Source organism: Numenius arquata, chromosome 7, assembly GCF_964106895.1.
Source record: "Numenius arquata chromosome 7, bNumArq3.hap1.1, whole genome shotgun sequence".
NCBI lineage: Eukaryota > Metazoa > Chordata > Aves > Charadriiformes > Scolopacidae > Numenius > Numenius arquata.
Genome location: NC_133582.1, coordinates 46,630,335 through 46,650,535, shown reverse-complemented (window position 1 = coordinate 46,650,535; position 20,201 = coordinate 46,630,335). Strand labels below are relative to the sequence as shown.

At 36.6% G+C, this 20,201-nt stretch overlaps 1 protein-coding gene across 3 annotated transcripts in view; it reads right to left on the bottom strand.

Annotated features, from left to right (window-relative positions):
- The window catches only part of NEK10 (NIMA related kinase 10), an 86,588-nt gene that overhangs the window by 53,357 nt on the left and 13,030 nt on the right, over nucleotides 1-20,201 (bottom strand). For all 3 annotated transcript variants that reach the window (XM_074150335.1, XM_074150334.1, XM_074150336.1), the window contains exons 12-22: nucleotides 19,880-20,019; nucleotides 17,732-17,793; nucleotides 17,008-17,085; nucleotides 14,719-14,783; nucleotides 12,702-12,804; nucleotides 12,462-12,590; nucleotides 11,773-11,910; nucleotides 10,363-10,408; nucleotides 9,624-9,745; nucleotides 9,342-9,444; nucleotides 246-321 (exon numbers count right to left, since the gene is read on the bottom strand). In XM_074150335.1, coding sequence (XP_074006436.1) covers nucleotides 246-321; nucleotides 9,342-9,444; nucleotides 9,624-9,745; nucleotides 10,363-10,408; nucleotides 11,773-11,910; nucleotides 12,462-12,590; nucleotides 12,702-12,804; nucleotides 14,719-14,783; nucleotides 17,008-17,085; nucleotides 17,732-17,793; nucleotides 19,880-20,019 — 1,062 coding nt within the window. The remainder of the gene's footprint in view (nucleotides 1-245; nucleotides 322-9,341; nucleotides 9,445-9,623; nucleotides 9,746-10,362; nucleotides 10,409-11,772; nucleotides 11,911-12,461; nucleotides 12,591-12,701; nucleotides 12,805-14,718; nucleotides 14,784-17,007; nucleotides 17,086-17,731; nucleotides 17,794-19,879; nucleotides 20,020-20,201) is intronic.

Below are 20,201 nucleotides of genomic sequence, written 5' to 3'. Positions count from 1 at the left end.
GACAGATGATTACGTTACTACACAACCACAGTTACTTCGTTTTTGCACCAACTTAACCCACGGTAACCACCATGTCCAAAAATAGGCCACACCAAAATAGGCAGGAAACCAACTGTTGCAGAGTAGCTGTGGGTGGGTAACTTGCACCTTGTTTCTTACACCATTGTAACTTGTCTCTCTGCTCCAGAAAAGTAACCTTGAAGACGGAAGTCACTGGACTGAATGTTGTATGCAGGAGTACTTACCATGAGTATAGAATGGTTCCCACCACTGATGCAAGTTTGCTGTTCTCCTGCTTTTGCTTTGCAAGCCCAAAGTCAGCTACAATAAAGAACGAGAGATTCACATGTCAATAACCACCCTCTTGACGTGACAACCAGTGCTGGTTCACAACAGCTGAAAGCTGGGGGAGGGCGGAATGGAGGTTTGGGGTTTTTTTTTATCTTTTTATCTTTTACAGTTTGCAGTACCGGACCATACTGTCTTCTTATCTCCACACTAATCAACTTATGTTTGAATCAGGCCTACCAGCTTTAAAAATATTATAAACACATCTCTGATGCTTTCAATTCAAACTACATGATCAGTTTCAGGTTTCTATTAATATATGCCAATAAACTGCACGACAATGGTAATTATCTAATAAGCAGTGATCTAATGCCCAAATTAATGGAAAAAATAATGTAATGAAGTTAATGATTATTTTGTTTTCCTTCAAATTATGGTAGATGGGAAGGGTGGACTTTCTGAGAAATTCAATTTCAAAGGAGTACAGGGGGTCTAGTATCTGAATAGCTCATTTGAAGACTGCATTTGGTAAGAAATAATGGTGAATCTTAGCCTTACCTTGTGACAAAAGTTGTAGATTTAGATGATCATGTTAATGTAAGTGCCTTTTATGTAATTATCAGGTAGTCTTTCACAAAATTGTCACACAGTCTTTAGAGATGATGTTTTTAATCTAAGTTCCATGCAAAAAGTTCAAATTTATTTTTTCAATTCAATACTCTACTGCTGCCTCAATGCAGCTAAGATACATTGCACTTTATTAAATCCAAACACAGAGAGCAAGAGAAAATCATAGAACCATAAAATTGTTTAGGTCCAAAAAAAACCCTAAGATCATTGAGTCCAACTGCAAACCTAACACTGTGAAATCCACCATTAAACCATGTCCCTTAGCACCACATCTACATACCTTTTAATTACCTCCAAGGATGGGGACTCAGGTGCTTCCCTGGGCAGCCTGTTCCAATGCTTAGCAACCCTTTTGGTGAAGACATTCTTCCTATTATCCAATCTAAACCTTCCTTGGTGCAACTTGAGGCCGTTTCCTCTTGTCCTATCAGTTGTTACTCTGGAGAACAGACTGACACCCACCTCGCTACAACCTCCTTCCAGGTTCTCATTCAACCGTCGAGGATTGAGTGCACCTTTGCAGTTAATACCGAGTCGGGCAGGAGCTGATCTGCTTGAGGGTAAGAAGGCTCTACAGAGGGATCTGGGCAGGCTGGACTGGTGGTCTGAGCCCAACTGTATAAGGCTCAACACGGCCAAGTGCTGAGTCCTGCACTTGAGTCACAACAACCCCATGCAACGCTATAGGCTTGGGGAAGTGTGGCTGGAAAGATGCCTGGTGGAAAAGGACAGGGGGTATTGATCAACAGCCGGCTGAACATGAGCCGGCAGCGTGCCCAGGTGGCCAAGGCGGCCAAGAGCATCCTGGCTTGCATTAAGGTCTGTTAATAAATTTTGGATTGTAATACTACTGGAGAATTTGAATGATTTCTGTGGTAAATAATATTGTTTAAAATATTTTAAGGCTCCTGTTCTACTTGGACAGAGCCCATAGCATTTCTATTCCAATTGTTTTTACAGTGAGATAGTTCATAAACATTTTAGTTCAAAATGTTTCTACTCATCAAAAAAAGCTGCAGATCAGAAGAAACACAGGTAAGAAAAAGTTTCTGTTGGCTCTTGCTCAGTGCCAGCCTCAAGGGTCTGAAAAGGAGTAGGTCTCTTGTTCAAAAAAGGGTCTTTGATAAGAAAGCCAAATCTTAGGGACCCAGCCCACAGATCATTTTTCTTTGAAGAAAATGTTCAAAGATGGACTAGCTCTGCAGTGCTTGGAAAATATAACTAGAAAGAATGCTCAATTAACAGGATCGCTGAGAAGCCTCCCTTTTGCCCTTTCACTTAAGACAGTCCTCAGGCAGTTCACTCCAGGGAATATTAATCCCAAAAGGACCAGAGTTTTTTGTGATGTTGACATTTCCCTGAATTAATTGGGGTGAATAATTCTAAATTTCCTCCTTTAGAATTCTTCACATAATATTCTATGAAGAAAGAGTATTAAGACATTTAATCAATCAATAAATTCAGTTCCTGATGCTTGAAAGATTTCGGAAAGGAAAAAGGAGAGATGGACATCTTGGTTCTGGAAGTAATCTATTTTAATACATTAGTGATTATCTGGAAAAAAGAAAGCAAAGGAAAAATCGGCCAGGTGGAGTAGATATATTCTCTTCCTTTTAGGCTCAGGTCCTCAGAAATGGAGGAAAAAAACTGTGTCAGAGGCAATAACTTCTTCCAAATTCTGCTAAACTGTCTTGACACCAGCAAGAAGCTCCTAAATAGAATTGGTGCTGCTAGAGCTAGGGAACGTAAAGCATGGGACAAGCAGCTTTACATCAAAAATAAATGCTTTTTCTAAGCTTTTATAAGTCCATAATTCAGAATTGAATGAAAAGAAACTGGCAAATGTTGAACTGCATCGAACTAGTGAAATTGCTTCTTTTAATTTATTTAGGCATCTGTCTGCAGCTTATAAATTGGTCTACACTTTCTATACTCCAGGATTCTTTATTCAGTAAAAAAAATTGACAAATTTATTTGGCGAAAAGTTGCTACAATAACAAACAAATTAAATAATTTCTGAGAACTGCAACTGCCTCCCATACTATTAAATGAAGATATGACCAAATATAAAGATGACCCCTATTAACTGGTATTGTTTCAGCTGTGAATTGAGGCTTGATTAATGAGGACCCATTGTGACAATTCAAATTTAGCAATTCCCTGAAAGTTCGTACCATAGCAGTATGTCTTTTTGAAGCTGGAACAGAATTACAAGAGAAAGATAACTCAGTACTTGCTCAACTTCTTATGAACGTCACCCAAGTGTCAGCTTTTAGCTCAGAGAGAGACCCACATAAATCTTTGGTCTGATCTAGTGATTCTTATGTTATGATCTTATTGGTCACTTCTGAAATTCAAAATCCTACTGAACCATTTAATTTACTACATTAATTCATTCAGTGGTACACCAAGCATTAAGACATAGCTCTTTAGTAAGAAATGGGCCCTTCCTCAGAAGCCAGATCTAACCAATTCACACCTATGTGTGTGAACACAGATACAGTTTATCACAAATCTCACCAATCTCACAATGAAACACAAAACTTACAGCTTCCATTCTCACACAAAAAAAGGCAAACAATTTAGTAAACAAGTTCTCTAGAATAAAATTTCCATGGCAATAGTTTTTGGTGTTTTGTCTACTGTGCAACCTAAACTGATGTAATTTCTTTACAGCTAATTTCTCTAGTGGTTGGAAGCTTGGCATCCTTCATTGAAGATGAAGATTATTTTTAAGTCTGTTCCAAGACAATAAAAAAAACTAACAAGCTTTCACCATTAGATGGATCTTTATAAACTATGACTAGACATGCAATTTCACCAGCAATTCATTACCTATAGACATATCTCTCCATGGTATTATTATATTTGACTAGACTCTGTACAGAGATTGTAAAAATTAAGCCTTGAGGGTTTTTTCCTTTGTATATCAGGAATCTAGAAAACTAAACAAAATTAATTAAAAAATAGTCAAACAACCATGCAAGACAGACCTCAAATAGGAAGAAAAATTGCCACAAAATGATGCAGTCATAATCCTTTAGATTCTGAAACAACCTTCTTCACTTGTTTTCACTTGTTTACACTGTGTTTAGGGTAGCAGAGTAAGTGATAATGAAGTAAAATTGTTTCAGAAAAGATTAATGTGCCAGGAAAGAGAGAACTATGAAAAAGTGTGTAGGCTGACTTGACTAGTATCTTAACCTCCTACAGAATGATCTCTTCAACTTTCATAACAGCTGAATTACAAAAACTTTCTAAATCTTAGCAGTCTCTTTAAAATGAGCATTTTAGGTACCTACAATGTGGTTTTTTTCTCTTTTTATTGACAGAGCTGGTTTTTCATTTGCCGTTTTATTTACCAAAGATTTCACCTAATAGATAGATTGACCTTCTATAGTAAAAACAAGTGGAAAATTTTCCAGATACTGCATCTTAGCACCACTGCTACCATATTTGCACATTTGTTGCCTTAATTTATATTTGAACTCTACTTGAAAATGGCATTAATTTTCCCTAAAATCAAATACGCACACAAAGAAGAAAAGCAAACCAAAAAACAGGATGAATGGTGTATCAAATTCACCAGATATGTGAACTTCAGACCTACTCAGGTCAGATTTTCACTAGGTCCCTAATGAACAGTTTATTCTGTGCTGAAAGGCTCAGGATGAGCCAAAATCACTTCTCTTCAGCAAGTTTGCAACTATAATCAAGAAAGTTTGTCAGCAACTTGCTGAGTTATTGTAATTGGGAAGATAAAAATAGAACTTTAACTTTATGTTACATAAAAGCATATCTTAAAATCAAGTTAATTTGCAATTTAATCAACAGTAGTACATGCTTATTCTACTCTTTTCCATCAGTAGAATGGGAATAGAATTAATTTCTCATCATTCCCAAATACACCTTCTAGCTATTCTATCACACTTCTTTCAGTGTTCTAATGTCAATGCTTCATAAACTCAGTCTACTACCTGTCAGGTTTGTGAAGCTTGTATCTTCTGCACTAAGAACATTAGCATTGATCCACATCTAGAACTGAGATTTGTAGAGAAAGATGCAATTGTGCTATTAAACCACCAATAGTGTCCAGAATGCTTGGCTTACACTGCGAACATTAACAAGTGGAAAATTCCACTCAACCTATTACGGAAGCTCTGACAATGAAGTGCTACAAGCATTTCCTTGAATCTTAGTATGAAGGGTAGGGATTCTGATAATGAAGCCATATAATTAAATGAGCCATATAATCTGCAAAAAAACTAGCAGTGATCTGAGTGACTCTGAAAAGTAGTGACTAACACAAAACAGACACTAGTTACATCCACTTTACCTCGTGTCCGCTGCTTCTCTGGGAATAGCACAGAATCAAGAGCCAATAAGTCTTTTAAAAAGTGCACTCAACAAATAAGTATTCTGAATTACAAAATTAACAGGTAGCTTTCTTCCAGCATCCAGTAACTATTTGAACAAGTGTCACTCGCTTCACCATTCTGACACTTCATGGCTGCCTGCTATGAATAGAAGTATTTCGGTGAGTTGTCTCAAAACTAGTATTCTGCTGATATATATAATCCTAGGTTTCAGTTCCGCACAGATCCTTTTTGCTGCTATTGTATCATGTGTACTAAACATTAAACAGAGCATGCCACCCAAAAGAGCGTATGCAACCCCTCACAATTCTCCTTGATATCAGATCACAAAGGTGTCACAGTGATTCCACACGGCCCTCTTCAACCATGAAGATCTAAAGCTTTCTGCAACTAAATGATACTGAGGAAAAGTGATGATCTACAGAGTCTTCTGTTTTGTCGTACAAATGCAGCATCCTACAGATGCAGCTGTGGAGCTCTAGACAGAAATATGCTGTGCTAGAAACAAAATACAGCTGCAGTAAAATATAGCTGCAATAAAAGCAGATACACACTTTCAATTCAGAAAACTGTAACTTCTCAATGTTTTATTAAAAGGCTGGGCAGATTAAACTGAGAGCCTCAGACAATATTGGTTCAATGAATTTCTAAAACCTTATACAAAACAACTTTTATTCAGGCTGTGCCTAAAAGTCTTTTTTTGTGTGTGTCAGAAATTATAAATCAGACATTCAACCTGCTCAGAGATGTACAGTTTCAGTATCACTTTTCTACCAATTTAGAATGAGATGTTTTATGAAATTGCAGGTTAGCATGATTTAATATTTATGTTTTTGAGAATTTGTAGGTCTATCAATTATGTTTAAATGCTGTACCAACATAAGAGATAGTAGTTATAGCCCCCTTCCAATCACATTTATGTCAGAGATGAAACAGAACAAATGAGTAGGGTGGGCAGTTCCAGAGACTACATAAAACCAGCATGTTTAAAGTTCTCTACATTCAGAAACAGAGATCTTATATCACCACTAGCCTGGCTAGGATCAGATTGTAAATGTCTGTTTCCATTTGGAACAACACATGACTTACAAGAGCCTGAAAAAGACTGGGATAACTCAGATTTAATTGATGTGTAAAAGATGTCATGGGAAATGCAAAGGAAGTTATATAATCTTCATATTAGAATTAAGCACCTCCTGGCCCTAAGATGCGCATTTTTATCTTGCATAAATTAAAAAAAAATAACACAAAACAAAGACTTGGATAAGGAGAGTGTCTAATCCCACTCAATATTTAAGAAAAAGAAAATACATCATAACTATACAGATTCAAAAATTCTTCCCGCTCTTACCTCAGATAAAACCTATAGAGATGATATTCAGAGACCACCTCCGGAAAAGGTCCCTCATAACTAAATCTGGCATTGTGCCAGGCCAGTTGCAGAGTTCTCTGCCTGTATGAATTCTGTTTTTCAGCCACCTTTCACTATAGGTCCCTGCCTACCAAGTTCTTCTGGAACTGCTCTACAAGGGCCACCTGTAGAACATTTCTCCATTAATTCAGGACAAGCAAGTGTAATTCTTTTGCAGGTTTATTTTTTTCTGTACTGACAGCAAGGTGGGAACTCTCCCACACTATGCACTCCTTTTCTTTTCAAACAATGTAAACTCCGAAACTGTATGAGAGGTCTTCATGGGATTTGGAATGTCAGTGGCTCTGTTCTTGCATACATGGTGAGAAACACGTACCTCTGGGTCTCAGAATTTTCTAAAAGCAGTTCAATTCTGGAGCTGCTGCACAGCCATGAACAGTCCAGAATTAAAGCCTTAGCCTGTAGAAGCACTTAGCCTATAGAAGCACCAGTGTGTTCCTCACTTACTTCTTTTTCCTTTGTTTTTTAATCAAAATCTACCTTGAGAGTCTGACACTAAGACACCTCTCTAAAGACAATAAATTTGAAGAACGTTAGTTACAGAAGAATAAGCTGCCTTTGTTATATTGTCAGCCTGCAGATTCTCATAGCAAAGAGAGTTATTATTTCCAGAAGGACTGATTGAGGAAAAGAAAAAAGAGCAGTACTGTAACATATACAAACTTCTTTTATGAAGCAAAATAATTTGGACCACTGGAGACCATATCTTAATTACATAGTCGCACAACAGTGCTTCAAAGGTAGTCCACAGGAATAATACTCTAGTTAGATTAAGACAAGTTTGGACAGTTTTGAGATTTGAAAGCGTCCAGAAAATTGAACTCTCTCTCTTAAGGATGACTATGTAGCTTGTAAATACAGAACTACAGTTCTGAGTAGATCTTAGAGCAGACCTCCTTTATAAAAGCTGACAGGTTAAATTCACTGCAGAAGCAGATTTAAGATTTTGCAATATTTGACCATATGCTTCCAGCTTAATCTGACATTTTGTATTAACTTTCATCTATAACCACTTGAAATTGTCAAATGTATTGTACACTTATCCACAAATACTGTGAGATATAATTATCAAGATTGCAAATGCTCCAGTCTTTGGAATACACGGACTGTTTGAGTTAGGCATAATACCACAGCATGCACCCATACAGTACATGTTTATTATCACTGGAAAGAAAGTAAATTATTTTTAATTTCAATAAGGTTGTAAAACAACAAGGGTCAGTAAAATTCAGAAGCAATAGGTAAAAGGTCTTCAGCTCCCTCTGAAAATTCCATGTACACTGGTACTAATTAAAGTACTAAATAAAGTAAGTGTTTGTTTAACATTGCAATAGTTTCAAACAAATCACTGTAGAAATGGGCAAAATAAGTTTCAGTTCTTCCAATTTTCCTCAAATCTTGTAAAACTTTGACAGAAATACAAATGCTTTTCAATGGCAATTTTGAGCCTACATTTGAAAGTACATTTACATTTCTTTATATCTAGATTGGACCAGAGATAAAGCAAAGGTGTTAAATCAAGACAAGAGTGCCCCTCAGTGGCAGTATGTTGATATAAAATTCAACTCTATGATACTTTACTTTAAAATAATATTCTGAATATTTATTTTCATCACTCAGGGATAAATGCTCCATTAAATCATCTTCTTTCAAAATTGTATCATTACTAAGAATCAAAGCTTTTTAGCATACACAATTTAATAATGAATGAATTTAAGTATGTACATCGTCAGGTAAAAATATTTACTACAAAACAACAGTTGCTAAGTATATTGGCCTATTACAGCTGAGTGTTTTGTGGTTGGATGTGTGGATAAGTCTACACTTCCCTGTTATTTTTAAAGAAGAAAGATTGATTTTTGCATAAAGGCTTCTTACAATAATTCTGCAGTATTCAAGTTGTTTAGTTCTGTGTCATGAGCAGTAAGAGGGCACGCAGTAGTTCTTTGAGAACTTTAAATCTGAATTGCCTGTAAGGCTTGCTGTGTGTATTAGGTTGTATTAATTCACTCAAAGAGTAAAACTTGGCTATACTTTGTACTGTTCACACACATACTGCTTTCAAAGTCTATCCTGAAACCTGCCTAGGCTCCTGCCTCAAAACTGTGGAGACTTTAGAAGTATACGTCAAGAATATTTACTACAGCCTTAGACAAATAGCACATCACTGCAGCTGATCACTGGGAACAACTGATGGATACTAAAAAATTGCACTGTAGAACTGGAATAGAACAGATGGCTGCTATACTTTGTATGATCATTAGCACTTGTTATCTAAACTGGTTATCTCTATATTCTTGCTGATGCTAAATTAAATAAAAAAAGGCCTTGAAGCATAACTATAGTTTAATTTTTTTAGGGCTAAATCATGTCCTCCATCATATCTGACATAAACAGCTGCAAAAAAATAGTCATGGCTGATGACACCCAGTGGCAATGATCACAAAATTTGCATTAGCAATTATTTTACACAACAGTATAAAAATGTAATAATTTACTAGTTCCCAAATATGGTGACCAATGCCCAGGAACCTGAAACCTTCTGAGGTTTCTTTACTGAAATTCTCTCACATACATCATGGGAAATTCTCTTCAAGTAAAGTAGTTCCACTTACTAATTGTAACTTTGTCTTTATCCCCCAGCATGACATTGTTTGGAGTGAGATCTCGATGAACAATCCTCTTCTCTTTATGCAAATAACGAAGAGCTAGACATAGCTTAAAAACCAAACAGAAAGAGCCTTACAAAGATTCTTAACTACAATCTACATAAGGGCACATATTAGTGCCTGATATAATAAACATTACTTTGTCATTTATTAGCCTAACAAACATAAATGGTGCTATTAATTACATGCAGGAAAGTCCTGGTAGCAAAAAAAAATTGAGGCCCTTACCTGGATGAATATATGCCATATTCTTTCTTCTGTAAACTGTTGTTTCTTTTCCTTCAAAGAGTGAAAGTGCTCTCCCAATGGCACTCCCTCTATGAGCTCCATGACTATGTACAATCTGTCATCTATATGAAAGAATTAATAGAAACTAAATTTATACAGAAGGCATTTGAAAATACAGTATTTAAAGTTAACATATTCTTTAAACTGGTTTTTTTTTGTTTTTAAAAACTTATTTGTACAGACAAATACATTTTAATCATAGTTCTACTCCTTGTTATTCTGTTTTTTCCTTAATTTTTATCACAGCAACTATAAGGAATTCACTGCCTGATAATCACTCAGCAGGCAGGTGTATGCAGCTATCTATAAAAAAGAAAGTTAAAACAATATGACTGAGTAATCTATATCATTCATTCTACTAGTCACTATAGCTTTTCTCCTTACTTAGCACTCCGGTTGTAAATTTTCGATCTTTACCTGTATAGGATGAGAATAATGCTTTCTACATGTTTACACTGCATCTAGTTTTACTGATAGATAAACAAATATAAACATTATTTTTCACCATTTTTTAATTTTAAAGGAATATAAGCCTGTCTGAACTGTAGCAGTTCTTGAAGAAAATATTACCATTTATTGCTCAAATATTACATACTCCTTCCAAGCTGTAAGTGGTTTTATTATATATTTCGATTTCTTCATTATGTACAATGTGGTAATTCTCTGCATTTATACTTACTTTCCAAGAAGGTTCTATAATATCGTACAACATTTGGATGATAAAGCTACAATGAGGAAGGAAATGTAGATGTTTAGAATAGTTAAACTGGTGGCACAGTATTTAGAATGTTTAGCTACGCATTGGAAGGAAGGATTCCACAAACTTGCTTATGAACTGCAGTGCAGTAGACCTTCACTGCCACCCCAAACACAGAGAAGCGTTGCACATTACTAGAGCAATCAGGAGGAAAACACAGGATGATTTCTATCCACTCTCCCCTTAATAACCAAAGGAGAGTAAATGAAATTTGAAGACAGGCAATTACGCCTGCATCAAAGTATTGGCTTTCTTAGCCTAAGAACACTAGTGATCAGTCCGGTTTTTTTAATTTTCAGTTACAAGAAAGACTATCTTCTCACTGTATTTTAAATCAAATAATTCATTAAATGGAAGAAAGACTCGTCAGTTTTCTGTCACAGTTTTAATTTACATAATCCCTGAAAAAAGTTCAAATACTGCCAACACAGAAAGTAAGAATCTTTAATAATAAGCACTGCTACTAGTAAGAAGGTTTTCAATATTGACAGCATTCAGGTAAAAGGGGCCGATATTGTACTGATCAGACAAAAACAGTAACAGCAGCTGGAAGCCCTGCTGTATAGAATCATAGCATTGTTTAGATTGGAAAAGACTCCTAAGATCATTGAGTCCAACTGCAAATCTAACACTGTCAAATCCAACACTAAACTACATTCCTCAGCACCACATCTACACATCTTTTAAATACCTCCAGGGATGGGGACTCAACCACTTCCCTCGGCAACCTGTTCCAATGTTTGACAACCCTTTTGGTGAAGGAATTCTTCCTATTATCCACTCTAAACCTTCCTTGGTGCAACTTGAGGCCATTTCCTCTTGTCCTATCAGTTATTACTTTGGAGAAGAGACCAACCCCCACCTTGCTACAACCTCCTTTCAGGTAGTTGGAGAGAGCGATAAGGTCTCCTCTGAGCTTCCTCTTCTTCAGGCTAAACATCCCCGGTTCCCTCAGCCACTCCTCATAAGACTTGTTCTCCAGACCCCTCACCAGCTTCATTGCCCTTCTCTGAACCAACTACAGCACCTCAATGTCTTTTTTGTAGCAACGGGCCCAAAATTGAAGACAGTATTTGAGATGCAGCCTCACCAGTGCTGAGTACTGGGGGATGATCACTTCCCTAGTCCTACTCACCACACCGTTCCCAATACAGCCCACAATGCTGTTGGCCTTCTTGGCCACCGGGGCACACAGCCAGTTCATACTCATCTGGCTGTCAACCACCACCCACCAGGTCCTTTTCTGCCAAGCAGCTCTCCATATGAGAACTCACAGTTAATAATGGTAACAGCAGAATGCCCATACATGAAACTAGAGTCCATGAGACATACTTGCTCTTTGATGATGGTTAATTCAGAGACAATGTTCTTTACACTGCTGTCTCTGTCTTTTTTGTCCTTTCCAAATGCTGGATTGTGTAAATTGACTTCTTTCAGTGCCAGGAGATTCTGTCCATTATGTTTTCTAACCTATGAAAAAGTTAAAATCCTTGTAAAATTAATATAGGATAGGGATAGAAAGGATATTATTTTGGCTACCAGATTAGTTATCAGAATCCAAACCTGTCTCACAAAAGTTACAATCATATCTTTTTCTGTATATCATGCCATTAGCCAAAAGAACTAGAGCCCCATAGTACAGTACACTGCTGATCTTGCCACAGCGTTTGAAGTAACATTATCTGTGCTCAGTGCTGCTTTTCAGATAAAACATGCCTGAATTTTGGTGGTTTCACACAGATTTGTAAGCCTTTGCAGTAGACAGAAATGCTGTTTATTGAAAGGAATTAAAGGAAAGTAGAAGTAGAAAACCTAAGAGGCATGCAGGTCAATCTTATAAATAAAAAGGGGGGACAAACAAAATCACAGTAAATACTAACAAGCTCAGATCCACAAATGTCTTTTCACACCTGCATTCCTCTACTGAAATTCAAAGGATGGTAGTTCCTAAAAGTGATATTAGACCCTCTTCATTAAGCCTCCCTTCAAACCTGTAAATTAATACCAAAAAGGAAGTTTACCTTATATACGCTTCCAAAAGCTCCACTACCAAGGTGCTCTAAAATTGCGTAATTGCCTATATGTTTTGTAGGTGCCTTATTCTGATTCATGTTCTCAATACTTTCAGCAATTTGCTTCAGTTCATTGTCCTGGTTATAAATTAAATGACAAATAAATAAATATAAAATATTTCATGCCTTTCTTGTACTAAGAATGTGTAAAGAATACTTCTTCTTAAAGCTATGATGGTTTTTACTTACCTTTAATAAATTCAGCTTTGATACCAACTCTTCATAAGCACTGATATCACGCACATAATGCCCAATATCAATGAAGATTTCAAACAAGTCAGTAGGGAAAAGTCTACAAAGGTTTAGATTTTGATATATTTTAGAAACAGCATACACAGTAGCTATTAATCTACAGCAGAGAATTTTCAATGTTTATTATTACAACTTACTTTAGAACCTTCTAAATAATAGATTATTTTTTACTAATCTATTCACAGAATCACAGAATCACCTAGGTTTGAAGGGACCCTTTAAGATCATCTAGTCCAACCAAAAAAAAAAAAAAAAAAAAAAAAAAACCAAAAACCACACACACACAACACACACACACAACACACCATGCACAACCCACACACACACCACCACACCACCCAACACTAATCCATATCCCCGAGCACCATGTCAATTCCTCTCTTGAATACCTCCAGGGATGGTGCCTCAACCACCTCCCTGGGCAGCCCATTCCAATGCCTGACAACCCTTTCAGTAAAGAAATATTTCCTAATATCTAACCTGAACTTCCCCTGGCGTAACTTGAGGCCATTACCCCTTGTCCTATCATCTGTAACTTGGGAGAAGAGACCGACCCCCACCTCTCTACAGCCTCCTTTCAGGTAGTTGTAGAGAGCGATAAGGTCTCCCCTCAGTCTCCTCTTCCCCAGACTGAACAACCCCAGCTCCCTCAGCCTCTCCTCGTAAGACTTGTGCTCCAAGTCTTATTCAGATATTAACCCTCTAACATTACATACATAGAAGTCAAAAGACCTTTCAAAAGTCAGACTTCAACCTTCATTGGTTGGGTACTAATATAAATACCAGTTCTTCAAACAAGTATAAGCCTTTTTAAAGTCAATGTACCTCCTGAGTTTTCAGTAATTTTCCTATTTTTTTCTTATAGTACTCCATATTATGCTTGTTGTCACTTTATCTGAATTCCTTCTTGTAATGCATTAAGTGATAGGATTAACATTTGTCTGCGTTTAAAGAATCATGACACCCATCTTAGAATTTTTGTCCAATTTTTGTCTCATCTAAAAGATGAGAAAGACTCTGAGAAAAGCAAAAGCTAACAGATAGTAGGCAATATTTGATTAGTGACAAGCTTAACTGAAGGTTTGCTTCTTTTTAAAGTTCTGGCAGAAGTAGAAATATAGAAGATTAAGGCATTTGGAAAAATACAAAAAGACAACAAACTAGTACAGATTTATCACTTTCAAAACTTGATACCAATCATGAACATTCATTACAAACTGGGAACCTTTCAGTACAAAATCTACTCTTTAAAAGTAAAAATAACACAAAAGTTACATCTAGAATTCTAGTAATTTATGGTACAGAATAAAATCTTAAAGAAACACTACTGACAGAGGGACGTCCTAGGCAGAATAATTACTATCCTAATCCCACAAATCAAACTGTCAGGTTTTACATGGCCTTTGTAGCCAACTTGCGGAAACTGTCATCTTACTAGTAAAAATGGGTAATTGATGAAAGACATTTTCTCCTTATTGATCCAAACCTTTCAGCAACAGTCCCAAGAAAACCAGCTTGATGCAAAGTCATTCCCATGTGAAGGAGTGGAGGGCTCAGGAAAAATTTACTGCTCTCAGTTCCTTGCTGCTATCCAGGGCTGTAACCTGCATCTGCTAATCTTCAGGATAAAAGTATGGTTTGTCTCCAACAATATTAAATCTGTCCTCAACATATTTAAAACTTTGATTCATGAGGAAGGAAGGAGCCCCTCCAGAGTTAGCTTCCTGGCATGCATACAACAGAAGTCTCCACACCAAACATCTAAATCTTGTAGGCTGACACTCATGCAATGCAGTAATGGATGTCTGGAGCTGTAGACAGAACAGAGCTGCCCATTATTACTATTTCTTCTGGCTGAAAATAAATGACATTTAAAAAACATGTCTTTCTGGTTGGAGCAATGACTTTTGAAAGCTATCCTAAAAAAGTTTGACAAAACATTTTGTAAACATACCTTTTAAAGATATGTCGATTTCTTTCCATACTGAAGAGAAATCTCAGGGCTCTGAATGCATAACACTACAGCAAGACAAATATTCAAATTAATGACAAACTTATAAAAAAATGGAAAAGACACTGATAAACGTCAAGGATTCCCCTTGACTTTACACATCGGTAAACTTTATACTTAAATGACTAGATAGATTACATTATTAACCTGATAATGAAGAGAGTAAAAATAATATTAAGTTCCTCCTGTATTTCAAAAGTAGGCAGGGCCATTAAGGAAAAAAAAAAAGTAAAAAAAAAGTGGGTGACTATGGCTATAGCACATGCTGAGGAACATCTAACTCTTCATCATCTCTTTTTATTTGCAGATATCTCAAGACTTGAGACCTGCTCTCTTCTCCAGTACTGAAAAAGGTAAATGTAAACAGTGGTTTTATAATGATGCAGTAGAAACAGCATTTTGCATTTTTTCTGAAAAATGCGGTGTAGAACACCATAAGTTCTAACAGAGGACAAAAAAGGAAAGTAAAAAAAGAGAGAATGGCCAACTTTTTTAATACTAGGTTCATCATATTTTAAGAGACCTCTATGTATCTCAGTTTCTGTCTTAATGTACCTTATTTTCAATATGATCTCTACTTAAGAAAGTTTATTTTTAAAACAGCCACCAGCAGGTAGTTAACATGTATGCTTGTATACAACTCATCTTTAATTCTGTTTATCAAGAGTCAATAATATGGCATATATATGGCTGACCAAACAAAGATGACTGTATAAACTAAGCCAAAAGGAAATAAGGTATTGATATCTGAAACAGGGCAAATAGTAAATGCCTTTAACATAACTTAGAATTACTTTATTGCATCAGTGACTAAAACACTACTACAGTCCAGTGTGATAACCCCTATTTAGAGAATGGTAACAATGTCTTAGCGATGACTGCAGAATTAATCCCCATGTTAAAAAGAAATCTTTCAATATATAGAAAATGCATTAAATGAAGAAAATAAAGGCCAAATGCTACTTTTGAAGGAAGCAAGATAATTGAAATTTTGTAGAAAAGGAATGTATGTTAATGCTGCTAAGAGGCTGTTTCTTTTACAGGTAATGTCTCTCTTTAGTCCAAAGTAAACTCCCCCAATCACAGGAGAAGGATGGTCTGTTACCATGTCTAACATTCCACTGAGAATCACAGTCAAAACTCAGCTGTACAAAGTAACCCAGACTGGCTGGGCCATAAACGCTGCCTTGAAAGTTTTTCATTTTAGAGAATATGCATAGATCTTTCTGTAGAAAACCCATCAGTGAAGGGACATGATAATAGATTAATAATAAGATAAACAGATATTTTAAATAGCAATTATATTTGTCTTTCTTACAGTAGTATTTTGAGATTAACGTTTAACATTTGTGATATGCTTCAGTTAAGCCATGATGAGATCTTTATATATGGTACGTATGCAGAATAAATGACTGAAATCACTGCCACACTTGAAATAATGGAGTAAGATCACTACAGTTGTACGGTAGAAAGAAGATGAAAATGTAGTTGTTGAAAACACAGACAATGGAGCAGTAAAGAAACAAGACCAGCATTGCGAGAATTCTAAGAAAAACGCCTATGAAATTCAAAAAGGGTATTCCAATAGCTGCAGTTAACAATGATAACACATTGGCAATACTTATAGCTTAGAGAGACATCAACACCATTTCAGAGGCTGGAGAAGAGCTACCAGATAATTAATTACTATTGATAACTTTTAGTCTAAGTTGACTCAAACCAGTACTTTTATGGGGGTATCACAATGCAAACCCAAGGGTCATTCTACACTTACTAGCTCTGTATTTATTCCTACATAGACATTTGCTCTACTCCATGTGATGTTTTCCTGTATTTTATTTAACAGTCACAGTAAGATGCTCCAGAAAGAAATAGATATTAGTACAGTGTCAAATCTACAGTGAGTTTCAGTGAAGACCAAGGCACTAAAAAGAAGATCTGATTCTGGGCCACTTGAAAAAAATGGAGGAAATTTATCACAAGAAAAATATTCATTTTCCTTCACACTATATGAGGTGCCAGAAAGAAAGTAAATCAGAACAGAACACTAGAAACTGAGTCACCATTTAACTTTTAGTTCCCAGGCCATTTGTTCTTCCTGGATTTGTTTTGGTGGGTTTTTCCCCCCCCCCCATAAGTAAGATTTTTTTTTTACTGCACTTTAAAATAAACTTTAAAATAATAAAAAATTCTCAGGGGCTTTCAATGTGCAATGATAAGAAAGGGAATTACCTGTAATAAATTAGCTTTTTCAACATTCCTTTTTTTGTTTGGTAAAATCAGCTTTGCTATTGTATATATTCCATTTGCCTAGAAATGGAGAAAGGTCAATATTAATAGCACTCTTTTGCATAGAAATACTTGTGACTTTGACTATGTCTGGAATAAATAGCAGGGATTTTAAGAAAAGTTTTCAGAACAGTTTTCAGAACCATTGATTCTAGCTGATTTAAATATTACATTTTAAAATGCAGTTTAGAAACACAACCCTGGGGATGGAGTGCCAGGAAGTTATCTCAGAAATACCAAACTCTGAGGAAAAGAGAAATTGTTTGTGAAACAACAACGCTCCAACAATAAGCTGCACAGAGTTTGCTTTAAAAGGCTTCATGAAATTTAGAATTTGTTTTTCTCAGTTAATGTCATGTTTACTCTTATTTACTATCCTATTTTGCATATGGCAAAAGCATGGCACAAGATGTCAACCAAAATGAACCCTGTCTGAATAAAGCTGTTTATTCTCCCAGACAACTAGTCGCATATGTTGATATCTTTGTGTATATGTCTCTGTATGTAAATGTATAAAGAAACAGAGATACTAAAGTTATATAAAGGCACATTTTCCAATCCTTTTCAAATGCATTTTGTTTGTTAATTAAATGATAGTGACTAATAAGAACAATTAAGTCAAATTCTAAACTATAATGACTTACTTTATTGAATTAAGTCTTCCTACCTGTACTACCTGGTAAGCGTTAGTCTCATTGAGCACCAGTTCAGTAATTGCAGCACAACAAGCTAGAATAAAAATTCAAATATAACATTTAGGGCCAGATTCATAGATATTTGATAACATGGTGGGTTAACCTTAGCTAAGAGTCAAATGCCCATCCAGCTTTCCGTTCACTCCCCACTCCTTAACAGGACAGAGGGAGGAAATAAGATGGAAAAGCTCAGGGGTCGAGATAAAGACAGGGAGGTCACTTACAAGTTACTGTCATAGGCAAAACAGACTTGACTTGGGGGAAAAAGACTTTAATTTAATGTCAATTAAAATAGATTTTGATAGCAAGAAAACAAACACAAAAAATTAAAACACCACCTTCCCTCCACACTATCCTTTTTTCCACCGCCAGACCCATCTTCATTCCTTCACTCCTGACTCCTCTACCCTGTCCCCAGCAGTGCTGGAGGGTGGTGGATGAAGACTACAGTCAGTACATAACATTTTCACTCTGCTGCTCCTTTCTCATCACACTTTTCCCCTGCTCCAGCGTGGGTCCTCTCCACACGCTGCAGTGTGAATACCTGCTTCACCGAGGTCTGTCCCATGGGCTGCAGGGGAATCTCTGCTCTGGTGCCTAAAGCACCTCCTCCCTGTGCTTCTTCTCTGACCTTGGTGTTTGCACTGCTGTTTCTCACACACACACTTTTTTTTTCTTCTCCTCTCCTGTCCTTTCTTAAATATGTTTTTACAGATGCACCACAAGCTTCGCTGATGGGCTTCACTTTGGCAAGCAGTGGGTCTGTTGTGAAGCCAGCTGGAACTAGCTGTGTCCAGCACAGGGCAATCCCTTACCTCTTCCCACAGAGGCCAGCCCTGCAGGCCCCCTGCTAACAAAACCTTGCCACCTGTGCCCAACACAGAAGGCTAAAAAATATAAACAAGTACTCAGAACTGAAAAAGACCTCTGTAAGTTCAGTGCTTACTCTTTCTTAGGAGTCCTTAAGAAAGGCAGAAGTAACTCAGAAATATGCTCCATACTGGCAATACTTTTGGTATTGCAATTTCTTTCACATTACCAGCTCTTCAGAGGTAACATTCATAGAATCATAGAATGGTTAGAGTTGGAAGGGACCTTAAAGATCATCAAGTTCCAACTCCCCTGGGAGGAGGCAGGGACACCTCTCACTAGAGCATGTTGCTCAAAGCCCCATCCAGCCTGGCCTTAAACACTTCCAGGGATGGGCCATCCACAGCTTCCCTGGGCAACCTGTTCCAGTGCTTCACCACCCTCACAGTAAAGAATTTATTTCTGGTATCTAATCTAAATCTCCCCTCTTCCAATTTAAAACCGTTACCCCTTGTCCTGTCACTACATTTCCTGACAAAGAGTCCCTCTCCGGCTCTCCTGTAGGCTCCCTTCAGATATTGGAAGGCTGCTATGAGGTCTCCCCGGAGCCTTCTCTTCTCTAGGCTGAACAACCCTAGCTTTCTCAGCCTGTCTTCATAGGGGAGGTGCTCCACCCCTCTGATCATCTTCATGATCAAGTATTCAAAAACACATATTATGTTACAGCTTTCTGGAAGATATTGCAAAGGCTCATGTAATCCTAGTAAGGATATTTTGCATTGTCCTTCTATTGTCACTGGAAAAAGACATGATCCTCCGGAAGGCATTTCAGAATGGATAGTTGACATGCTATTGAGAAATCTCGTCTAAAAACTATTCTCTCCATAGCTACTGAGGAATCCTCACCTAACTGGTAGTCTTTAAAATATCACTTTGAAAGAGTTCCATCATAATCAATTTATGATTGATCTACCATAGTAAATTCGAATAGAGGGAAAATATGATCAAATAAAAAAAAATCTCAGTCTAAAACCAAAATAAAATATATATATTTGAGATGTTTTTACAGGTGGAAGAAATATCTATGATTCCCATGTACTTAATACTGTATCCTTTGCTTCTTTCTAAAAGAAGTGTGCTTTTTGAAAATATGTGCTGGTATTGCACATTTAGAAGTAAACACAGCTGACTTGATGCTCCCGCTCCCTAAAGCGGGTATAAAAGTCTACAGTTTCTGTTTTGAAATATTTTGCATGCCTTTGTCAAGTGTAAGTAAACACATAACAGAGGATTAGGCCTTATAAACCTACCTGCTTGAAGTGAGAAAGTATTTTCTTGCATTTCACCAGGACTCAAATCATCTGACAAGTGAAGATGTTGGATTCTCCCTGCTGCATTCGCACTAGATAAACTTGCAACTGAAGAGCGATCAGAAACAAGATTTCTTTCCCTGAAAAAAAAAAAAAAAAAAGAAAATCAATTTGCAGTGTAAAAAACAGCTTAACATATCTTTGTTAATCATTTCTGATGTTCATTTGTATGGTTTTCACTAGATTAACTAATACCCTTTGAAAAAGCAAACAAGCCTTTAAACATTCCTTTATCACATTCACCAATTGTATTCACAATTCT